We start from the raw sequence: 23,653 nt of genomic DNA, 5'->3' as shown, positions 1-23,653 counted from the left end.
TACTCAAAATAATGTGTGCCACTAACATGTCAAATTTTAAACAAATTTTACCTTATTTTTGAATGACGAGAAAAATTTGCACCCACTATTCATGATATGTCCGAGATAAATCCCGCCTAGTTAGCCGATTCAAACCAAGAGATAAATCCCGCCTAGCCCTTAAAGGATTACAAAGAAGTAAATCATCTAGGTTTCTCATATATAGTTGGCCGATTCAAACCAAACAAGTTTTACCCCATTTATTTGTTACAAATTTTACCAATCTTCTATTTATATCTTTTAATACAAAGTGACAGCTTGAAGGAAACAAAAGCATAGTTAGTTTTTTTCTTGTGAGTGACAAAAGAAACTCGTAATTATTACCGAAGGTATGTATTCGATAAATCTCAATCTTAGATGGTAAAGGACTATAAAGAGGTAGCTTGACCCGCTTAAACTAAGAAGGTCAATAGACTGTTTTCATTAGGAGTAAAACTTAAAATCTTATAGTTGATTATCCAATTAACTTAACTGAGATTGTCACGAAGTTAGTATCCTTTGTTCACCCCTCATTGTGCCAACCAAATGTTCCCTTACTATAAAGTACAAAAAAAAACATCATATTTAATTCACGTGCATTCCCTCATTCAGTGCACCATATTATTTCCATATTTTCGATAGTACATAGAATCATGAAATCCTAGTATAAAACATTGAAAAAAAACATAAGAAAAACAGAAGTTTTTTTTTTTTTTTTTGAAAGAAGAAAAGCAAAAGGTTAATCGAGGGAACTATGACGATGACGCAATTGGAGTCATCTTCTCCCTTCTTTCTTAGAAAAGCTTTCTTTCTCCCTTACTTCTCCATACTAGTAGTCATGGCTATGTTCATTTCTTTTTATGCCCTTGTCTTTTCACCTTCATTATTCACATCTTTTGCCAACTCCTGGCTACCTCCACAATTTGTGAGTTTCTTATAATACCCTCCACACAATTTCATGTTTTTTTTTTTGTTTTTTTTTTGTTTTTGTTTTTGTTTTTTGTTTTTTGTTTTTTGGGGGCTTAAACTAGATTAGTATGAGTGGTTAATCACCTGACCTCAAGTCACGAAGCGACATGGTGTTAATTTGTGTACTTTACCTCAAACATCATTGGAGTTTGACTCCCCAGATTTGAGTCGGGTGTGGGTTTGTCTCCTTGTGTGCATAATAAGGTGGGGACTAATTGAAAAGGCTGCTCGTGCGACACGCGACTTACTTCCCCTTACTCTAAAGTAGAGGACCTGGAGGCTAGAATTGAAAAATACTACTCATACTTTCAAATTTTACTCTCACCTTTTCCTCATTTCACAAAATTTTGATATTGACATTTACATTGGGACCCACAAGATGAAGATAACTAATCATCAATTGCCGGTAAAAATGAGAGAGTAGAAATAGAGAATGCATATAGTAAAACTCGCTAGAATTAGTCCGATGTAAATTGAGAAATCTATGTATTTAAAAAAAATTATGTTTTTTTTAAAAATAATAATTTAATTGTTTGGGTGATTTTGGTGTTAGAGCAGAAGACCGAGGATAAGCTGGCATTTGCAATTGGAAGGAGCGAGAATGGGTGCGACATATTTAGCGGACAGTGGGTTAGGGACGAGGAATCTCATCCATTGTACAAGGAATCTGAGTGTGCCTATCTACAATCGCAACAAACCTGCTTAGCCCATGGCCGACCCGACAGGGATTATCTTTATTGGAAATGGAAGCCTCATGGTTGCTCTATACCTCGGTATGCCACGAGAGAAACTTTTATATGCTATTAATTTTTAGAGAAATTGGCCCTGTTTGGTAAATAATCAGCCTATCAGCCAATTTTGACTTATTTGATCACTATTAGTTGTTTGGTTAATAAACTTTTTGTAACTCTAAAATACTAAAATTCAAAAGACTACTCAAAGCAGCATTTTCAATTAGCTTTTTAAGAAAAGAGATTATACTAAACAGCTATCAGCTAACAACTAATCTATCAAACAACTTTTTACAATCAGCTAATGTTATTAACAAATCATACCTTCTAACCCAAACAGCCAAACCAATCAGCCAACAGCCATTTACCAAACAGTGCCATTGTCTTTTTGGCCTTTCAGTTATACTTATACTATAAACTTAGAACTCGAGCTATTTGCATGATATTTTTAACTCTAAGTTACGCACGAAGTGACAATTTTAATTCATCGAGGACTATTCTTGCCACCAATATTGCACATGACTATCTTTTAAGTCCCGTGACCTAGCTCTGATACCACTTGTTAGGATTAAATGCTTACCATTCACGCTAAAAGCTATAGCTAGTATTAAATGTGCAATTTTATTTTCTTATACTGTCACACATTTTTGAGACCTTGGGTGTTGAATTGAACTGGGCCTATTACCGACCTCCGCCTAACAAACCCTTAGCCACTGAATGCCTTTACGAGTCTCTGCCCAACAATAATATACGTGACAATCATGAATTTTACCTACTCACAGAGAGTACACTTATCATTACGATATTTTGTGTACTTTTGCTTTATTTAGAGCAACCCTAGTACAGCGATTTTAGATGTTTTTTTTGCAAGTTTTAAGACTTATGTGGATAAGAGGGAGAAAGAGAGTGGAGAGAGAGTGTTCAAGGTGCTCTTGCAAGTATAGTGGGCCTTACCAGAAAACAAAGCAGCTTCCTGGTGTGCGTGAGGCGCACCAAGAGCGCTCAGTCGAGCTCGTGCACACCATGCGCCCCCTAGGCGTGTTATCTATGCTGTTGATTTCAATTTTTTTTTTCTTTTTTTCTTCTTTCCCTCCCCTCTCCATGTTCTCTCTTTAGTATATACCTAAAAATTTATGCTAAAAACTACATAATTGAAGATGCTCTAATAAATTTGCAGTTTTAATGGTACGATGATGCTTGAAGCTCTTAGAGGAAAACGGATGATGTTTGCGGGCGATTCACTAAGTAGAGGTCACTACGGTTCCATGGTCTGCCTTCTCCAGAAATTCATTCCGGATATTAATGCCAAATCCATTGAGGATGCTGGCCAAAGAACTATTTTTACAGCAAAGGTATTTAAATATTACTCTATAAAAAAACCCATAAAAATTGTAATTCTGCACCAATTTATTCATCTGATTTTTTTTTGATTTTTTTTTTACATTATACTTTTATTGTATAATTTGAAAAAAAAAATTAAAAATCAAAAGTGATCTAATTGATAAATTAATAAAATAAGACAACAATGATAGACTAGCTAGGACTATAAACGAGTCGAGCTCGAGCTCAATAAATAATAGGTGGGCTCGAGCTCGAGTTTGATCGAGCTAGAAAATTGAAGTTCGAGCTTGACTCACTCGGTTACGAAACAAGTCGGCGCTTTGACCGAGCAGCTCGCAAGCCTATATATATATATGGCTCGCGAGCGGCTTAACGAGCCACGAGCTTGAATTATTTGCGCTCGAGCTTGGCTCGATCGATTGCAAAACTAGTCAGCTCAAGTTCAACTCGAGTTCGAAGTCAACCGAACTCGAGCCGATTTACACCCCTACGATGGACATGATGGACAGATGAATAGAGATAATAACAGTCTAGTTGTTTTGATGCATTTAAGGAATACAATGCAACGATTGAATACTATTGGAGTCCATTATTGTTGGAATCAAATGCGGACAACCCTTGGAAGCACAGAGTGGAGGAACGAATTGCTCGCAAAGATTCAATTAATGAGCATGGACAACATTGGAGAGGAGTTGATATTTTGGTGTTTCACACTTATTTATGGTGGTATAGAGACGAATACTTCAAGATACTGTAAGTCCATACATATTTATATTTTTGTGGCCATTATTTCTTACAAATCTATCTTTTATGAGCATTTTTTTTTCATAAGGCATCATAGTTCAAAAATAGAAACACTGTTGATCTTATTGTATGTTCAATTTGGATATAGAAATTTTTAATTTGATCATAATCTAAAATTTATGAAAATACAGAGAAGGATCATTTGAAGACAAGGTAAAAAAAATTATAGATGTGCCCTCCGATGATGCTTATCGTATGGCATTGGAGAGTATGTTGAAATGGGTTGAAGAGAATATGGATCCAACTAAAACAAGGGTATTTTTCACTAGCATCTCACCAACTCATGGAAGGTAAGTGAAAGTGTGAAACAATAAATTTTATTTTACCCTTTTTCTTTTTTTTTTTTTTGTCAGACCACGAGGTGTCCTGAACAGACACTAATTATAGGTAGGGGACACCTTTAATCCCGTACCATACTCAAATTCATCTCCATTCACACCGGGCTAGCCCAATTAATTTAGAAGAATTTAGATTAGGCACAATGTATAAGAAACACTTTCTTAAATTGATAATATATTACAGTTTTGTTCTTGACAGGAACGTTTTATGGGGAGGCGATAAAAAAGGCAACTGTTACAACGAAACAACTCTTATAAAAAATCTTAATTATGACATACCGAGACCGTTGAAGAGAACAATGCGAGTAATTGATGAGGTGCTCAGCAAGTCGAACGTGCAAATAACATTCCTAAACATTACGAGACTCTCAAATTATAGAAAGGATGGTCACCTATCAATTTACAAGAAACAATGGACACCATTGACAGCTGAGCAACTAGCAAACCCTGTGAGCTATTCAGATTGTATCCATTGGTGTTTACCTGGAGTTCAAGACACATGGAATGAGCTTTTGTTCACCAAACTTTTCTATCCTTGAAAATAATCAAGAACCTTTTTGTACAATATAGAACATACCACATACTTTTTTTCTACCACTCTCCAACATATTTCAAGATATAATACCCTTTTTTTTTTTTCTTTTTCAAGGCAAAGAGAATAAATTTAGAGAATTTTTCGACATAAAATGTTTAATTTAATGTCTTCTTGGACTTTTATGTAAAGAAAATATATTGTAAATTTAATATATTTTCAAAGTGAGCAGCAAACAAATTAATCTCGAGTCTTGACTAACTTTATTTACCTAGTTATTTACTTATTTATTTTTATTTAAAGCAACAACTCACTTGATTAATTAAAGAATAAGAGAACCAGCACGATTGGCAGGGTGGCCCCATGCACTATCATTCCTTAAGAGAGGTCGTGAGTTTGAACCTTTAATTGGGACAATCTGGTGCAAACGGAAATTAGTTTGAGTATGGTACATGCTTAAAAGTGTCTCCTACAATTAGGGCATGTTTAGGACACCTCAAGTACGAGGAGAACGATCAATAAAAAAAAAAGGTGTTAATAAAAGATTTAAATTTCTAGGGATCGAGCAATAAAAAATGCATAATGTGGTATAAGTTTTATGAAAACCAAAAGTCCCTATTACATTCCTAAACATCACACAACTATCAAGTTATAAGAGATATGTTCACACATCAATTTGCAAGAAGCAATGGAATCCCTTGACCCCCAAAGCATATAGCAAACATAGTCAATTTGCAAGTGTATACGTGTATTGGTGCTTAATTGCTAGCTTGGCCTTCAAAGTACTTGGAATGAGCTTAATTATATTTTTGTGTGACGTGGGGAACCTACAGCCAGTCTACTCGAAGATATTCAAGGGTGTGCAGTGGGTAAACTTCACCTTACAATCCTAGCCGACAAAAGACCACAATGAGTTAAACCAACCTAGGTTTCTTATAACTAATTGACTCAAACATAGAAGGTTAATAAGCTGCTCGAACTAGGAGCCAAACTTGAAACACTGTAATTACTAAACAAATAACCTAACCAACTTTGTTGGGATTATCAAATGTGAGCTTTCATTTGACTTTTACTTTTCCTTTTGTCATATTTTATTTACATTTGAATGAGATTTTGGGGTGGAAAGTTGAAAGAGAAGATTTGTATAGAGTGTAGTGATTCTTGCAAAGGAAAATAGAAAAAGAATAAGAAAAAAAATTACTCCTGATTTGTTTCTCTATATGATTGATACATTATATTTTTTTCTGATAATATATATATATATATATATATATATATATAGGGTCACAATTGTGTGAGACCGTCTCACCGTGAGACGGGTCGGGTCGGGAAAACATGCAACTGTCATACTTATATGTGCAAATGTCATACTTATATGCTCAAATATAATACTAATCAAGAATACAATTTTTGTTATTTATAAGAGAAAAAGTATTACATTTTTCATAATAAGTAATGTTGACAAGTGCCCCTTACTTATAAGAAAAAATATAATACTTTTGAGAAAAAATGTAATACTTTTAAATCGAAATGTAAAAGTATTGTATTTTCCTTAAAAGTATTACATTTACCCTTATAAGTAACAAAAATTTTATTCATGATTAGTATTACATTTGAGCATATAAGTATCGCATTTGTGCGTATAAGTATTACATTTTCATATTAACCCGACCCGACCTGTCTCACGGTGAGATGGTCTCACAAAAGTTTTTGATATATATATATATATATATATATATATATATAGAGTTAGGATCATATGAGATCACTTGTTTAGGTAAGATCGTGAGATCAGATCTTGTGCATCCATTTAATAATTTAATGGTCTAGATTGATTTAAGATGCTAAGTTAAAGTGTGTGCGAACGGTAATAAAATGTGTGCGAATGGTGATTAAATGTGTGCGGACGGTGATTAAATGCGTGCAAACGGTAATTAAATGTATGCGAACGGTGATTGATGTACAAGATTTGATCTCAAAATTTTTTAATGGTCTATATTGATTAAGATTCCAAGTTGAAGTGTGTGCGAACGGTAATTAAATGTGTGCGAACGAAGTGTGTGTGTCAATCAATCTAGACCATTAAAAAGTATTACATGGATGCACAAGATGTGATCTCACGATCTTACGTAAGCAAGATGTGATTTTTTTTTCTTTTTTCTTTTTTCTTTTTTTTTTATTTTTTATTTTTTATTTTTTCGGGTGTTTGAAAATCTATCAAATTTATTTAATTCCGTATTTATTCTTTTGGCACCAGCCCAGGTTAAAAGTCTCTTATAATATAAGAAATTTGTCTTTGACCCGTACGAAGGTTAACAATACTGTTTATCGAAGAAATTTGTCTCTCACAACACTTTTTTACATATGTATTGTTTGCATTTCAAATATTCTTGTTGTAAACGACTAGAATTTTTTGACATATGATTTATCAATTATTTGTTATATTTTTTTTTAAATTTTTTAATGTGTGCATATAACATGGATATATTAGAGATTTAAAAACTTCTCTAGGAAAGCTTAAACGAACCAAACATCTTAAATTAATTTTTTTAGTAATTTAATTCTTATATTTTCAGGTAACACCAAAAATGTTATTAATTTTCCCTATATTGTTACTATCATAAAATCTATTCCTTGGAAATATTTTTCAAGAAATTTAATTTATGAGAAAGTACCAAACTAACGCCCTCTTAAGTGTTGTTTGTTTGCAAAAATTCTGTGGAATATATTTTCTATATTTAGTAATAATTTTGTGTCGAGGCGTTTGATTCGCGGAATGTAAATAAAGACAATCAATATTAAATTCAAAAGGAAAGGCATTAAGAATGAATTAAAATGGTATACAATTCCCCTGTTAAGTTCATAGAACAATAACATTAAAGAATTGATTAATATTAAATCAATAATGTCAATTTATTTGTAATAAATTTTACCAATTTTCTATATAGGATATTACAGTAGTACAAAGTGATAGTTTGGAGGAAACAAAAGTATAGGCCATACATGTTTACTTCATTTTCCAAAATTTCATTTCCAATTCTTTATTTTCCAATTTGGAAAAATACACAAATAAACATGTTTTTCTATTTATTTGCTTTTCTAATTTTAAATTTTTTCAGACAGTGAATACACCAATATGTTTTTGATAAAATCAATTGCAAATTTAACAAAACTACCAGTGGAAGTGGTATACAATGTTGCAAAATCGTGCATAGGCGATGACCAGTCGCCTAAAATTTTGACAAAATTGTTGTTTTAGGCGGCCTAGGCTGGCGTTTAGACTGCCAGTTAGCTTTTTTTGTTTTTTGTTTTTTTTTTGTTTTTCTTTTTTGTGTCTTTTTTTTAATGGGTTATTTCGCTCAAATTGACGTCATTTTTTAGTGAAGTAACCCTAAATTGTTCAAATCGGTCCCAAATTCAAAAAATATAATAAAAAAATCAAAATCAGGTACTATAATATTAATACTTTGTGGGTTGTGTTTTGATTTTTAAAATCTTTATACAATTTACAGTCTAATATTACTAACTACTAAAGTATTAAATAGTTTATAATTATCAAGTCTTAGATAATTTTTTTTTAAAAAAAATCTTTTAAATTAAAAAAATCGGGGTGTCCGAAGAACGCCTAGTGATTTTTGCAACCTTGGTGGTATATATGTCACCCCTCATTGTGCATTTGTGCCAACCAAACGATCCCTAACTATTAAAAACAAATACATTGTACTTTATTCAAGTGCATTCACTTATTAAATGCAACATATTATCCCTATATTTTTTTAGAATACATAGAATCTTGAAATCATACTATAAAACATTAGACAAATTATAACAAAAAAAAAAAAAAAAGAAGAAAGTTGGTTGTGGAAAATATGTTGACACAGTTGGAGTCATCTTCTTTCTTCTTCCTCAAAAAGAATTTCTGTCTCCCTTACTTCTTTGTGCTACTAGTCATGGCTTTGTTCGTTTCCTTTTATACCCTTTTCTTTTCCACTTCATCCTTAACATCGTTTGCCTACTCCTGGCTACCCCCACGGGTGAGTTTCCCATCATACCCTCCACACAAATTGTTAGCGTATCCTCATCAATGAATCTAAGGAGGTTTTTGCAGTTGAGTTGCTTATGTGGAGGAGAGATGGAGATGAGAGAGAAAGTGTTGAGTGCTTGCAGGAGACATTGGTTTTTGTCAAATATTTGGACCCACCAAATCATTAAACATGCTCACTGGCGTGTTATGCGCACCAGGAGCGCCCAGCGGGGCTCATGGACTCCACGTGCACGTTGGGCGCATTTTTTCTTCTGCAATTTCTTTTTCCTTTTTCTTTTTCTTCTTCTTCTTTTCCTTCTCTCTCATGTTCTCTCTCCTAGTCACCTACACAAAAACTCTTTAAAATTCATTTTTATTGGAGATGCCCTTAGGATTAAGCACTTGGTAGAACACAAACTCGTAACCTAACAAACACTTACCACTACGCCAAAAAGTATAACTAGTAACAAAAACGTAACTTTATTTCCTTATATACTGTGATTATTACATTTTCAAGAGGCAGGATGTTGGACCTTACCGACACCAGTCTCTGCCCAACAATTCCCAGTCGTCAATTGCTAGACTTGACCCGTTATCGGCCTCTGCTCAACACGAATTATGGTCTCATTTTTCTTTTTTTTTGAAATAATTTAATTTTTGTGATTTTTGTGTTAGAGCAGAAGAATGAGGATAGGGTGTTACCATTTGCAATTGGAAGGAGCAAGAAGGGGTGTGACATATTTAGCGGACAGTGGATTAGGGACAAGAAATCTGAGCCATTGTACGAGGAATTTGAGTGTCCTTATTTACCCCGATCCGGACAAGCATGCTTATTACAAGGCCGACCTGACACAGATTATACTTATTGGAAATGGCAGCCTAATGGTTGCTTTGTACCTAGGTATATATGCCATTCAAATCTTTCATCATTATATTTTAATCATTTGTTAGGCATATGATACATAAATGGGACTTTTCCTTTCTAACTAATACGATAATTGTAGAATTCGTCTATAAGTGTTGGTCATGCTCACTTTTCGTCCTAAGTTATCATTGGCGTTGTATTTTTCGTTCCTTTACTAACAACACATTAAGGACTACGAAAAGTTAATAAAAGGATGTAAAGTGCAACGCCAATGATAACTTAGGAGCAAAAAGTGAGCACTTAGGGACGAATTGTATAATTACTCTGTAACTTAGGGACGAAAAGTGCAATTTTTCTATATAAATTTAACTGTGCATGCTAATTATGTGTTTAAATTTTTAGTTGTGACAAAACACATTATTCAATATGATATCACTGTCAATCTTATGTATGAGGTCATGAGTTTGAATTTTCGCGTCATCCGGTAAAAAGTGACTACTGTTCCGAAATGTGCATATATATATATATATATATATATATATATATATATATATGACTCTGGCGTTACTAAATTTACAGTTTTAATGCTTCGTTGATGCTGGAAACTCTTAGAGGAAAAAGGATGATGTTTGTAGGGGATTCAATAAATAGAGGTTTCTTCTATTCCATGGTCTGCCTTCTTCAGAAATTCATTGCTGACAATTCCAAATCAAGTATTGGATATGTTGGCCAGAGAATTATTTTTACAGCCAAGGTATTTAAATATTATCAAAAATTCAAAAAAGGAATAATATTATATTAATAATAATATATGATGGAGGAATAGAGAGAATAACATTTTTTTTTGTATTTTGGTACATTTAAGGAATACAATGCAACAGTTGAATTTTACTGGGCTCCGCTTCTATTTGAGTCAAACTCAGACGAGCCTGAAGGTCATAGCATGTTAAAAGAACGAATTATTCGCAGAGATTCAATGAACGTGCATGGACAACATTGGAGAGGAGTTCATATTTTAGTGATGCACAGTTTTTTCTGGTGGTTTCCTAAAGTTGGATACGTCAAGATATTGTAAGTCAATAAAATAATTTATTCTTAAGACAATAATGTTGATATTATATATGTGTGTGTGTGTGTGTTTTGATGGTTTGTATTTGGACCGGGTCCACCATAAACCGGAAGTAGAGGTACAGATCAGAACGGGGTAGGAAAATAGTAGTATTATTATCGGGACACTAAGCCCAAAATAGTACGTACAAAGCTTGAGATATTGGTCTAAAACGACGGTCCAAAGAATGCATAAATAACAAATACTATAACCTTAAGGAATTGAATAGGACCCAAAATGGCAGCCCGAATAATAAATAAATAAATAAATAAACAAGCTAGGGAATTAATAAATAAAATAGAACTAAATATGTTACCAACAGGACTCGAACCCTGGTATGCCAGCAGAAGAAAAAAGACTCAGACCCATAGCAGGGTTTTTTTTTTTTTTTTATATTAAATATTACAAAGTTTTGTTTATTTTGAACCGTTAGATCTACCAGATCAGTGCTTTGAATTTATCAGGTTCTCACCTGATTAGGAATATATATACCGTCACATTAGCTAGGCTTTTATGTGAGGCATAACGCATAATTCAATTTAGTATTAGAGTTAGAGCCATGTGAAAGTTCATTGGTTCGCATATATATTGTTAATAACAACATCAACTATTTTAAATCTGGTCATCATAACCTAATATATATTTATTGAAATGCAGGCAAGGACCATTTGAAGACAAGGTAAAAAATAGTATAAATGTACCCCGAGATGATGCTTATCGTATGGCATTGGAGAGCATGTTGAAATGGATAGAGGAGAATATTGATACAACTAAAACAAGGGTATTCTTCACTGGTGTCTCATCAACTCATGGAAGGTTAGTGAAAGTGTGAAAGAATAGCTTTTATGGTAGTCTTTTTTTTTTTTTTTTTTTNAAGGTTAGTGAAAGTGTGAAAGAATAGCTTTTATGGTAGTCTTTTTTTTTTTTTTTTTTTGGGTTGGAAATTAACATTAGATATTAAAAACATATAAGAAAAATAGTCGAATAACTTTACAAGAAAGTGCAATTAAGCCCTTGAATTTCTAAAAAGTTTAATTAAACACTTAAACTTATCTTTTTGATGCATTTAAACACAATAATTGATTATTCACTTTGAATTATCAACCATTAAGTTTCGGCGGTGGCTGGTTGTCTATAAGATTGAAGAAGATGGCCAGTCACCTTCTCCCACTAAAGAAGGCGACCAGGCTTGTGCCTTTTCTAGTGGAGAAGGCGATTGGACTGGCGCCTTCTCCAACTGGAGAAGTCGCCCTGTTGAGAAGGCGATCGGAATGGTGCCTTCTCCACTGAAGATGGCAACCGGTTGTCTTCTCCAGTGTCGGAGGTGGATTTTTTATTTTTATTTTTTGAATTTCGGCGGTTACGGGTAGTATACGGTGGTCAACGATGTTTAATAGTGGTCAACAACAGTAGTTTATCGGTAACCTATTGATTACAATTAATAGGATTTATTTGACTCATTTTGACAAGTTCATGTGCTTAAAGCTTAATTGCACTATTGCGTAAAGTTTAAAGGTGTATTTGACATTTTTCCCAAAAACATATAAAGCTAACTATATATTGTTTACTCTCTATAGAGTAAATTAGGGAAATGCTCCTGCAACTATAGTGATTTTACCATTTTGATTCTTGACTTTCAATTTCATCCAACAATAACCTTAACTATCAAATTTGTAATTTAAATCCTTTGGACATATTGTTCCATCTAAACTTTTACTTATTTTAGAATTTTGAATGACTAAAATAGGTACAAAATTGGTAGTTAAAAATATTATTTGGGCTATGTTTGACAGAGCTTATTTAAGAACTTATAGCTTATTGTAAGCTACTAATAAGCTATAAGCTCTGTTTGGTAATGTTCTGAAAATAAGCTAGTAGCTTAAAATAAGAGCTTATTTCGAAGCGCTACTTTATGTAGTTTTTCAAAAATAAGCTAGTAGCTTTTTAACTTTTTTCCATCTTTATCGTTATTATTTTAAATAAATGACATCTTTTACCTCTCCCAATTAAAATCCTTTTGGCTTTTTCTGTTCAATATGTTTGGTTGAAATTTCAATTTGAACATTAATTTTTGTATAAACTAATCTTATGAATAATAAACATTTTGTTTTACTTTATATATTTGCAAATATATGTTCTTACTTTATATTTTATTAAAATATATTAATTTCATTATTTTATATTTTAATATATAAGCAAACCTATTTAAATTTAAAACTATTTAAATTGTACTATACGAAGATATCTTTTTTAGTCTTTTTACATTTATCAACTTATCAAAAAGCTAATTTTACCAAACACTTTTAAGCATAACAGGTAGCTTAATAGCTCTTCAGATTTCAACTTCGAGCTTATAGCTTTTCAGTTTCAGCTACTTTTCAGTTTTCAGCTATCTTTTCAGCTAGGTTTGCCAAACATAGCCTTGACAAAATTAAAAATCAAGAACAAAAGTGGCGAAATCAGTATCATTCAAAGATATTTTGGTAATTAACTCCTTGATCCCTACCGATAAAGTTGAAATATTAAAACTTTAAAGAAACCTAATTTAATTTTTTTGACTGAAATATATAAAAATTGATCGTAAGCATAAAAAAAGGCTAATTTAGGTTTGGCACATAATTTCATTCAACTTAATTCAGGAAACACTTTCTTAGATTGATCATATAATAATGTTTTATTTTTTTGATAGTAACGCTGTATGGGGAGGCGATCACAAAGGTAATTGCTACAACGAAACAATTCCCGTAGAAGATCCTAATTACAACATACCAATAGCATTTAAAAAGACAATGCCAATCGTTGACGAGCTGCTCAGCAAATCAAATGTGCAAATAACATTCCTAAACATCACAAGGCTATCAAACTATAGAAAGGATGCTCACATATCAATTTACCAGAAACAATGGCAGAATAAAACAAAAAGCGGTTCTGATTGTATCCATTGGTGTTTGCCCGGAGTTCCAGATACATGGAGCGAGCTTTTGTTCACTAAGCTTTTCTATCCTTGAAAATTATCAAGAAAATTATTGTACAATATAAGATTATACCACATATTTATCTACCACTCTCTAATTTTTTTTTTTATTGGTTTGCCTTCTTACTATTTTGGTTTACAAGACAGAGAGAATAAATTGAGAGAAACTTTTGGCATAAATTTTTAATTTAATGTGTTTTATGTCTTTTTTTTTTCTTTTTTTGTAAATACAATATATTTTCAAATTAAAGTGAGCAACAATAAAAATAACTTTTTCTAATTTTATGTATCTAGTTTGATTAATGATAATAACGCAATTTTATTTGTTAATAGTTTAATTTTTTGTGCTATGTAGTTTCAATTCCTACATAAATATTATTCAAATAATTTGTGTTCCCTCATGTTGGATTGAAAATAATAAGTGTGCAATTTCGATATTAATTTAAACTTTTAGTTAAAATTAAACACAACTTCAAATTGATATCATAGCATGTAAGGAACATGTACTTCAATTTGGTATCAAAACATACAAGGGAGTACATACTTCAATTTAGTAGCATGGCATGCAAGTGTATACATACTAGAGTCTAGAGGTCGCCAAAGTCTAGGCTTGCCATGGGCAGGTCCCAGACCTAGACTAGCACAGATTGGGACCGGCCCAAGTAATTCATGGTCGGTCCCATGCCGAGTCTACCCCCAGCTAGTTCTGGGCATGGACCCGGCCAGGCCTCTTGTGGGCTGGTCCTGGACTAGACATAGATGCTTAGTTTTATTTATTTAAATTTTTTTTTCAGACTCTATTACAATGCAGTATCTGTTCATAACTACTTTCTCAACCTATTGAAGCACAAGAGTCAATATTGCCTCCACTGAGGCTCGAACGGGTTTGATGCCACTGTACCACAAAGTCCTTGGCTAAGAATGAATATATAGTTAAGAATCAAAATTCTATCCACTTGAACAACTTCAACTTTTTTAATACAATAATGCTAATTATTATATATATATAGCTAAATACACTTTTTCAAATTTAATATTTTTGTTTAACATAAGATTTGAACCATTAATCTCAAAATTAAAAATTAATAATATTTTTTACTAAATTAAAAAATTTATAAAAGACTTGTAAAATTATTTGAACTTGTAATATTAAAAAATTATAAAAATATTTGTAATGTAATCATTTGAACGTGAGTTGATTATTATTATACAAATTAAAGTAGTTATGACCTCATGATAAGGAGCATTTTTTATGTAAAAATTTATATGTAGAATTTCACGGAATAAGTGTATGTAAACTAAAATGTACTCCACTGCCCCATTTTGCCTATCTTGTATACTATTCATTGGTCAAATCAACTATTTCTTCATCACTTATTTTCTTTAGTAATTTTTAATATAATTTTTTTTAAATTTAATTTTTTAATAGTAGTTTTAATGTAGTTTCTAAATATATAAATTTTATATACTAATACTACACTTAGTATTGGGAAAAATTGAATTAAAAATAACTCCAGTATAAAAAAGTTATGGATATTTTCAAAAAAATATAGCGGTTCAACATACTTTGTATAAAAAAAGATTGAAATGTCTTTGTATTTAACGATATTTCGACGATTTTGTTGATGAAGGACTAAAAATGGTCATGCTGCAATAATACTTGGACCAAATGTGGATAAGATGTTCCAATAAAAGAAAGGACTAAAAGTGAATTGTCACCTATATATCTAGGACCAAAAATGGAATTAACTCTACAATTAAATAATCTTTAAATTATTGGTCTTCATTTGGCTTGGACTTCCATTTAAACCCCACCATCTTTGCACATGTCCAATAAAAAGTTGTCTTAACTGATTGTACTTCAATCTTGTTATGGGCCTAATTGGCACTCATAATCAATTCGTAGGTTAAACCAATTTTTATATCATGGAAAATGATCCAATACACAGAATTTGATTTCATAATGTACATAATACGCGTACACATAAACACGATATAATGAATATGAATTCTGTACAATATGAACATGAATTATGTGCATTATGAACATTAATTATTTGTATTATGTTAAATGTTTAATTCATTTTCATTATACTGTGTTTATGTGTATGTGTATTATGAACATGAATTATGTGCATTATGAACGTGAATTCTATACATTATGAAGTCAAGTTTTGTATATTGGATTAGGGTTTACAGTTATGTGTGTGTATTATGAACATGAATTCTGTACATTATAAAGTCAAATTCTGTGTATTGGACCAAGATCCACAGTGCACTGGTGGCCCTAGTTCATGATATAAATTGCCAGGTTAATTAAACCGCATCACAACCTAAGGTCTTCAAGATACTTACAATGAGCTTTTGTTTACAAGCTTTTCTTCTCTTGATGACTTTGAATTGGCTTTTCTTTTTGTCACATTTTAAATACATTTGGATGAGAAGATTTGTGTATAGTGTAGTGATTCAAAGCTAGCACGGGAAAAAGAAAAGAAATTACTGGTGATGATTTGTTTCTCTATATGATTGAATCATTTATGCTGATATTTTATATTTATCCATCAAAGGCAACTAATGTACACCAATTGTACTCTCTAAGGATTGTTTGTTTGCAAAACTTGATTGTGGAAAGTTTATATTTTTAAATTTAATTTAATAACTATTTTGTATCAAGATTTTAACGATATGACCTGCACCTTTAAACCGTTCGGATCTTGACCAGATTAAGTGGCAAAGTACTGGCCAAATTAATTTTTCCATAAGAGGGAGAGTTTGAACTCTTGACCTCTCTTAAGGAACGAAAATACGCGGCCACCAACCAAGCTGGTTAATCACCACTAGTTTTATATTAGAATTTTTTTGCATTTTTAGTCCCACGACTATTGTGGTACTTACAGAATTGGTCCACGACTTTCAAACTTTGTAATTTTGGTCCACGACTATTGTTTTGGTTGCAAAAATGGTCCTTTTCCAATCAACATCTCGCCGGAAAATATATCCGGCGGATTTTCTGGCAAGTTTTCGCCGGAAAAAATCCTTCATATTTTTCGCTGGAAAAAAATTCTCCTTTTAAGTGTATTAAAATGGGCATTTACATTGTTGAAAAAAAAATAATCTTTCAAGCAAGGAAACATCGATTATGCCGGAAAAACATATATTCTTATTTTGGTAAACTAATTAAAGTTAAAATTAATTAATTTCTAATTAAGTTAAAATAATTATAAGAATTTTGAAGTCAAAATCAATTGAAGAAATAGAAATGCAGAATGGCAGTGAACACTACTGGCAGTGAGCTATTTAGACTTTGGAGCAAATTAAGCTATTTGAAATGTATATGTGATTGACTATTTTAATTTAAAAAAAATTAAAACTAATTAAAGTTAAGACTTTAATTTTTTTTTTTTAGCCAATTAAGTACAAATTCAAAATTATTAGTACAAATTCATGATCAACAAAAATAATATTATTAAGATTAAATTTAAACTAAAAAGTACCAAAAATTTTGAATTTGTACATAATTTTACTAAGTAAAAAAAAGAATTAGTTTTAACTTTAATTTTTTTAAAATTGAGTTTTAACTTTAATTAATTTACCAAAATAAGAATATATGTTTTTCCGGCATAATCGATGTTTTCCCGCTAGAAAGATGAATTTTTTTCAACAATGTAAATGTCCATTTTAATACTACTTAAAAGGAAAAAAAATTTCCAGCGAAAAATTGATGAAAAATATATCATATTTTTTTCCGGTGAAAACTTGCCGGAAAATCCGCAGGATTTACTTTCCGGCGAGATGTTAACTGGAAAAGGACCATTTTTGCAACAAAAACAATAGTCATGGACTAAAATTGCAAAGTTTAAAAGTCGTGGACCAATTCTGCAAGTACCACAATAGTCGTGACTCGTGAGACTAAAAATGCAAAAAATTCTTTTATATTATGCCATTTATGTGCCAGCCAAACGATCCCACTACAAAATACAGATGCATCATATTTAATTAGTGTATATTCGCTCATTCAGTACAACATATTATTTCTATATATATTTAATTTTCAACGATACATAAGATCATGAAATTCTAGTATAAAACCTTGAAGGAATAATAACAAATTAAAAGCAAAAAGTTGGTCGTGTTGGAACTATGAAGATGCAAGTGGAATCATCTTCTTCCTTTTTCTTCCTTAGAAAAGCTGACTTTTTCCCTTATTTCTTCATACCACTAGTCATGGTCGTGTTCATTTCCTTTTATGTCCTTGTCTTTTCACCTTCATTATTCACATCATTTACTTACTCCTCCTGCCCACCACCACAACCAGTGAGTTTCCTATAATGCCCTCCGCATAAATTCTAGTTTTTCTTAAAGATTATTTTGATGGAACTAATTCATTCGGGGGTGAGCAAGGTTGGACCTCGTAACAACCCTAGGGAATAGCAAGGTTGGGCTTCGTAGCGCTAGATAAGATTTAACTTTTTCTTTGCCAAAATTCGAGCTCGACCAAAAACAAGCCCTCTTATTCAATGTAGGTGAGATCAGGTGTATTAGGGAGTATCAAGGTAGAGGCCTGACGCCTACGGCCTCAACCACTAATTGATTCCTCTGTTTGGTACTAAGCGAGGTCGGACCTCGTAACGTCACCAGAGAGAATCGAGGTTGGGGCCACGCCCTCAATCTCAACGTGGATACTTGGGGCGAACGACCCCCTCTCCCCGCTTTTCCCACTCAAAAGGTTGGGGCCCATGCCCTCAACCTCAATGTGGATACTTGGGGCGAACCCCGCCCCTCTTTTCCAACTCAAAAATAGCTCAAACGCTTCGGGCGTGGACACACCCCTTAACTTGAGTGACGACCTCGAGGTCGTCTTTGAGGTCGGCTTCCTTAGCTCAACCACGGGATCGGATAGGAGTTCCTTGATATATCCATCAAATTTAACTGTTTTGGGTGATTTTGGTGTTAGAGCAGAAGAAAGAGGATAGGCTACCATTTGCAGTTGGAAGAAGCGCGAAAGGGTGCGACATATTTAGCGGGCAGTGGGTTAGAGACCAGGAATCTCGACCGCTCTACAAGGAATCTGAGTGTCCTTATATACTCCCGCAACAAACCTGCTTAGCACATGGTCGTCCCGACATGGATTATCTTTATTGGAAATGGCAGCCTAATGGTTGCTCTCTACCTAGGTATGCCATGAGACTAATTTTATACCAGTTGTCTGTGGATCATAAATAAATAAATAAATAAAGCAAATACCAATTTTGGGTCACATGTTTGATTTATATCAATTTTGGTCCTACGACTATTGTTTTAGTGCCAAAATTCATCGCGCTGATCACCCATCCATTTAAAACGTGAAAAAATCTAAAACTATTAAGGGTATTTTCGTCATTTTCAACTTAATATCCCAATTTGAGCATGAATAAATAGATTTAAGTCCTAAAATCGATCAAAATTCGCAGTTTTTATCCGCATTTTACCTTAATTTGATGAGAAGAACTGTGAGTTGTGATCGGTTTTAGGACTTGAATCTCTTTATTCATGCTCAAATTGAGATATTGAGTTGAAAAGAACGAAAATACCTTTAAAATTTTTAGATTTTGATCCGTTTTAAACGGATAGGTGACTGGTGCGATGAATTTTGGCACTAAAACAGTAGTCGTTGGACTAAAATTAGTACTAAAACAATAGTCGTGGGACCAAAATTGGTAGAAATTAAACATGTGGACTAAAATTGTCATTTTGCTAATAGTCGTGGGACCAAAATTGATATTTGCTCAAAAAAATACATTATTTGAATATTAAAAATATATATTATTTTGTACATTATCAAATAATGTACATTCAATATACAAATAATGTACTTTTAGTATATTAAAAATGTCTCTTTTATTCAGAAAAAATACATATACATTATTTGAGTACTGAAAGTATATTATTTTATATAATGTATATTCAGTACACAAATAACGTATTTTTGTATATTAAAAATGTACTTCTTTATGGTCCGCACAACATTTGTTATCAATAGAAGTGAAATTACCAAGTTATCCTAACAAGGTACTCAATTAAGTAAAATTATACTACCTCCGTCCCAAAATGGATGTTTGGTTTGTTTAACGAGACTTAACTTAAGTAATTTTTAATCTAATTTTTTATAATATTAAGTTTAGCATTAATATATAAAATTTATATATTTAGAAACTACATTAAAAGTACTATTACACACAAAAAATTAAATTTAAAAATAATAAAAAATTACTAAAAAAAATAAGCAAAGAAGAAAGAGTTAGTTTGACCAATAAATAGTAAATAGGACAGGTAAAATGGGACAGAGGGAGTAAAATTTAAAGACCTAATTAAGCACAAAAAAGATGTTTAGGACTAAGTCGAGAAAAATCGATATAATTGATGACTAAATTGGATATTAACTTAAATATAAAATGAACTAAACAATTGTCACATAAGGGGGTGAAAATTAGGAAGTGAAATATGAAGCAAAATATAGCATTATTGTTTTAATAATTGAATTAAGATTGTTATTAATAATAAAAAATCGAAAACAAAACATTTGATATATCAAATTTGATACGATGGAATGATATTGATTCAAATAGAAAATTCAAAGCTTATACTTTGATCTTCAGTTACCAAGTATTGTCTTACGTGAAGAAAAAAATAGCATATTATAAGATATGAAAATTTTAAATTATTATTATTATTATTGTTGTTATTATTATTATTATTATAAGGTAATATTACGCATATTTTTTTACTTCATTTTTTACTCTTACTAACATATGTGTTCATTTTGGTTTTAAAAAAATTACTTTTTTTTATTCATGATCATAACTTGATTTTACTAAATTTACAGTTTTAATGCCTCGTTGATGCTTGAAGCTCTTAGAGGAAAAAGGATGATGTTTGCAGGTGATTCACATAGTAGAAGTCACTACTATTCCATTGTTTGCCTTCTTCAAAAATTCATTCCGGAGAATGCCAAATCCATTGAAACTGCTGGCCAAACAATTATTTTCACAGCTAAGGTATTTAAATATTGTTTTTTTTAAGGAATAATATATATATATATTATGCTTAACGTTGTTTTGTTGTATTTAAGGAATATAATGCAAAGATTGAATTCTACTATGCTCCACTCCTACTGGAATCAAACGCGGATAACCCTGAAAAGCATACAGTGCATGGTCGAATTGTTCGCAAGGGTTCAATTAATGTGAATGGACAACATTGGAGAGGTGTTGACATTTTAGTGCTACAATCATATATTTGGTGGATTGTTGATGAATACTTCAAGATATTGTAAGTTAATAAATGATTATTACTTAATAAAAAATCACTTATATAATTTCTTCTTAATTAAGACATTAGTGTTTATATTAATGTAGAGAAGGATCATTTGAAGACAAGGTAAAAAACATCATAGATGTGCCCTCCGATGATGCTTATCATATGGCATTGGAGAGTATGTTGGAATGGGTGGAGGAGAATATGGATCCATCTAAAACAAGGGTATTTTTCACTGGAATTTCACCAAATCATAGAAGGTTAGTGATGTGTGAAACAATAATTTTTATTGGAAATTAACATTAGATGTTAAAAACATTTATATGGATAGCTAGTATATACTCTCTATAGAGTGGAAAAAAAAAAAATTACTATCGGTTATAGTGTTTTTACCATTTTAATTTTATTCTCAATTTTTTATTTCGTTTAATAATGTAGTTAAGTAAACCATCTTGGTTGGCATGAGTGGTCGTGTACTCTTGTCTCTTAAGAGAGGTCGGGAGTTTGAGTCCCTTCTTATATGGGAAAACTAATCTGACCAGCAATTTGCATTTTAATTAGGCCGGGCAGGTGAGAACGGAGATTAGTCTGAGTATGATACAGGCTTAAAGGTGCCTCTTACAATTAGGGTCTGATATGCTTAGGATCGTGATCTAAACAAAACAAAAAAAAAATGTAGTTAAGTATCAAATTTGTATTTATTTTGATCATTTGAAGGCACCTATAGTTTCACCCAAATTTTTATTGTAAAATTAAAATAGGTACAAATTTGATAGTTAGGAACATTATTGAACTAATTAATTTGAAAGTCGAGAATCAAAGATATGATTGAACTAATTAATTTGAAAGTCGAGAATCAAAGATATGAAATCACTATAGTTGAGTGATATTTTGGTAATTTACTCCTCTCAATCCTTAAAGTTACACTTCCTTAATTAGATTGATCATATCACTAAGTTTTGTTCTTGTACATAGGAACGATTTATGGGGAGGAGACCAAAAAGGAAATTGCTATAACGAAACGACGCTCATAGAAGACTCTAATTACGATGTACCAAGCTCGTTGAAAACAAAATTACAGATAATTGACGAGGTGCTCAGCAAGTCGAACGTACAAATAACACTCCTAAATATTACAAGACTCTCAAACTATAGAAAGGATGGTCACACATCAATTTACAAGAAACAATTGGGGGCAGTTTTAACAGCTGAGCAACTAGCAAACCCTGTGAGCTATGCAGATTGTATCCAATGGTGTTTGCCTGGAGTTCAAGATACATGGAGTGAGCTTTTGTTCACCAAACTTTTCTATCCTTGAAAATCATCAAGATCATTTTTGTACCTTATAGATCATACAACGCACAAAGACTTACACATATTGGATGGTTTTAATATAATTGCAATTAAAAAATAAAATTTTAAAAGAAATTGACATCAAAATTTTAGTGAATGATTTTGTATCTAATATACACGAAGAATGTCATGTTTAAGTTAAATTTTGAATTATATTTTTCTTTGTTGAATTTTTATGCATTATATTTTAACAAATGGTTATTACATTTTAATTTTATAGTTGTACTTATATAATATTTTTTTTAAAAGGGTCCAAATTAAATTATAAACATTGATGGATTAATTAACTCAGGTGGCTCGAATAAATAAACCCGATAATTAACGGATAAATAAGTAGATAAAAGATAATGGTAAAAGACAAAGGTATTGAAAGGACAAAAATGGTGTATTTATTAGGAGCACTGTAATGCTATTATAATAGATTTGATAATGTCTTAATTAACAAGATGATGTAGTGGTATTTTGGGTGAGTGGATGTGTAAGAGGGTATTCTTACACCGGATATCGTTCTCACAAGGATTGGCGATAGGCGTAGAGCTTTAGTGTTCCAAGCATAAGATACTAATGTTCCTTATGGAAATCTAGCTAAACCGAAGGGTTGATTTGGATACAAACACAATATTGAACAACAAACTATAATGAAAACAATTGATAATAAAGGGGAGGTAGATAGGAACTAAAGGTAAGTCAAGATATTGAAACCAAATTGGGGACCAAAAGATGATAGATGTCATATAACAATAGAGAAGCCTTTCTCAAGGTCATCCCACACTCCTAGAACATTCAAGGACATTATCATAACTCAAGAGTGTCTAAGAGGCATTTCATCAAACACTTGGTGTTCATAACATCACATACTCCCCTTCTCTCAAAGGTGAAGCATGGTTGATCAACTCCTTCAACTTACAACTTAGATTAGGTTGTCACTCCCTAATCGGGACTCAAATAATCATGTCAATCAACAACATCAAAGTCATGTCTCAACTATCATTAACCAATTCAAAATCATTCATTAAATACCTAGCCTATATCCCTACATCCCTCCAAGGAGAACTAATCACACATAAGCATAATGAAAAATAACACAAGATTCATAATCAACAAGGAATTCCATAACAAACACAAGATTAAGATCAAAGCAATAAAACAAGAAAGTAAATTGCAAGAAATGAAATAAAGAGAAGAAGAACTTATCTAGTGAAAATGGATATGAAATCCTTGAAATCCAAGTTTAAATACTTCAATCTAAGCTTCCAAAATGTTTAGGAACCTAAATATAAGTCTATATCAAAGAAAATGAAAG

The 23,653-nt window shown here is 31.9% G+C and overlaps 2 protein-coding genes across 2 annotated transcripts; both read left to right on the top strand.

The window, feature by feature from the left end:
* Positions 1-778: 778 nt before the first annotated feature.
* On the top strand, positions 779-4,740 carry LOC116019628 (protein trichome birefringence-like 33). Its single transcript, XM_031259902.1, has 6 exons — positions 779-943; positions 1,546-1,760; positions 2,896-3,070; positions 3,613-3,812; positions 3,995-4,153; positions 4,401-4,740. Exons 1-6 carry the CDS (start codon positions 779-781, stop codon positions 4,738-4,740), a joined length of 1,254 nt encoding a protein of 417 aa, XP_031115762.1.
* Positions 4,741-9,441: 4,701 nt separating this feature from the next.
* LOC116019627 (protein trichome birefringence-like 33) lies at positions 9,442-22,315 on the top strand. Its single transcript, XM_031259901.1, has 11 exons — positions 9,442-9,658; positions 10,025-10,106; positions 10,235-10,376; positions 10,488-10,693; positions 11,388-11,511; positions 11,843-12,032; positions 18,659-18,878; positions 20,567-20,738; positions 20,813-21,012; positions 21,099-21,257; positions 21,973-22,315. Exons 1-11 carry the CDS (start codon positions 9,442-9,444, stop codon positions 22,313-22,315), a joined length of 2,055 nt encoding a protein of 684 aa, XP_031115761.1.
* The last annotated feature ends 1,338 nt before the right edge of the window (positions 22,316-23,653 follow it).

Source organism: Ipomoea triloba, chromosome 5 (genome assembly GCF_003576645.1).
Source record: "Ipomoea triloba cultivar NCNSP0323 chromosome 5, ASM357664v1".
Classification (NCBI taxonomy): domain Eukaryota; kingdom Viridiplantae; phylum Streptophyta; class Magnoliopsida; order Solanales; family Convolvulaceae; genus Ipomoea; species Ipomoea triloba.
This window is presented reverse-complemented; position numbering and strand designations above follow the sequence as displayed.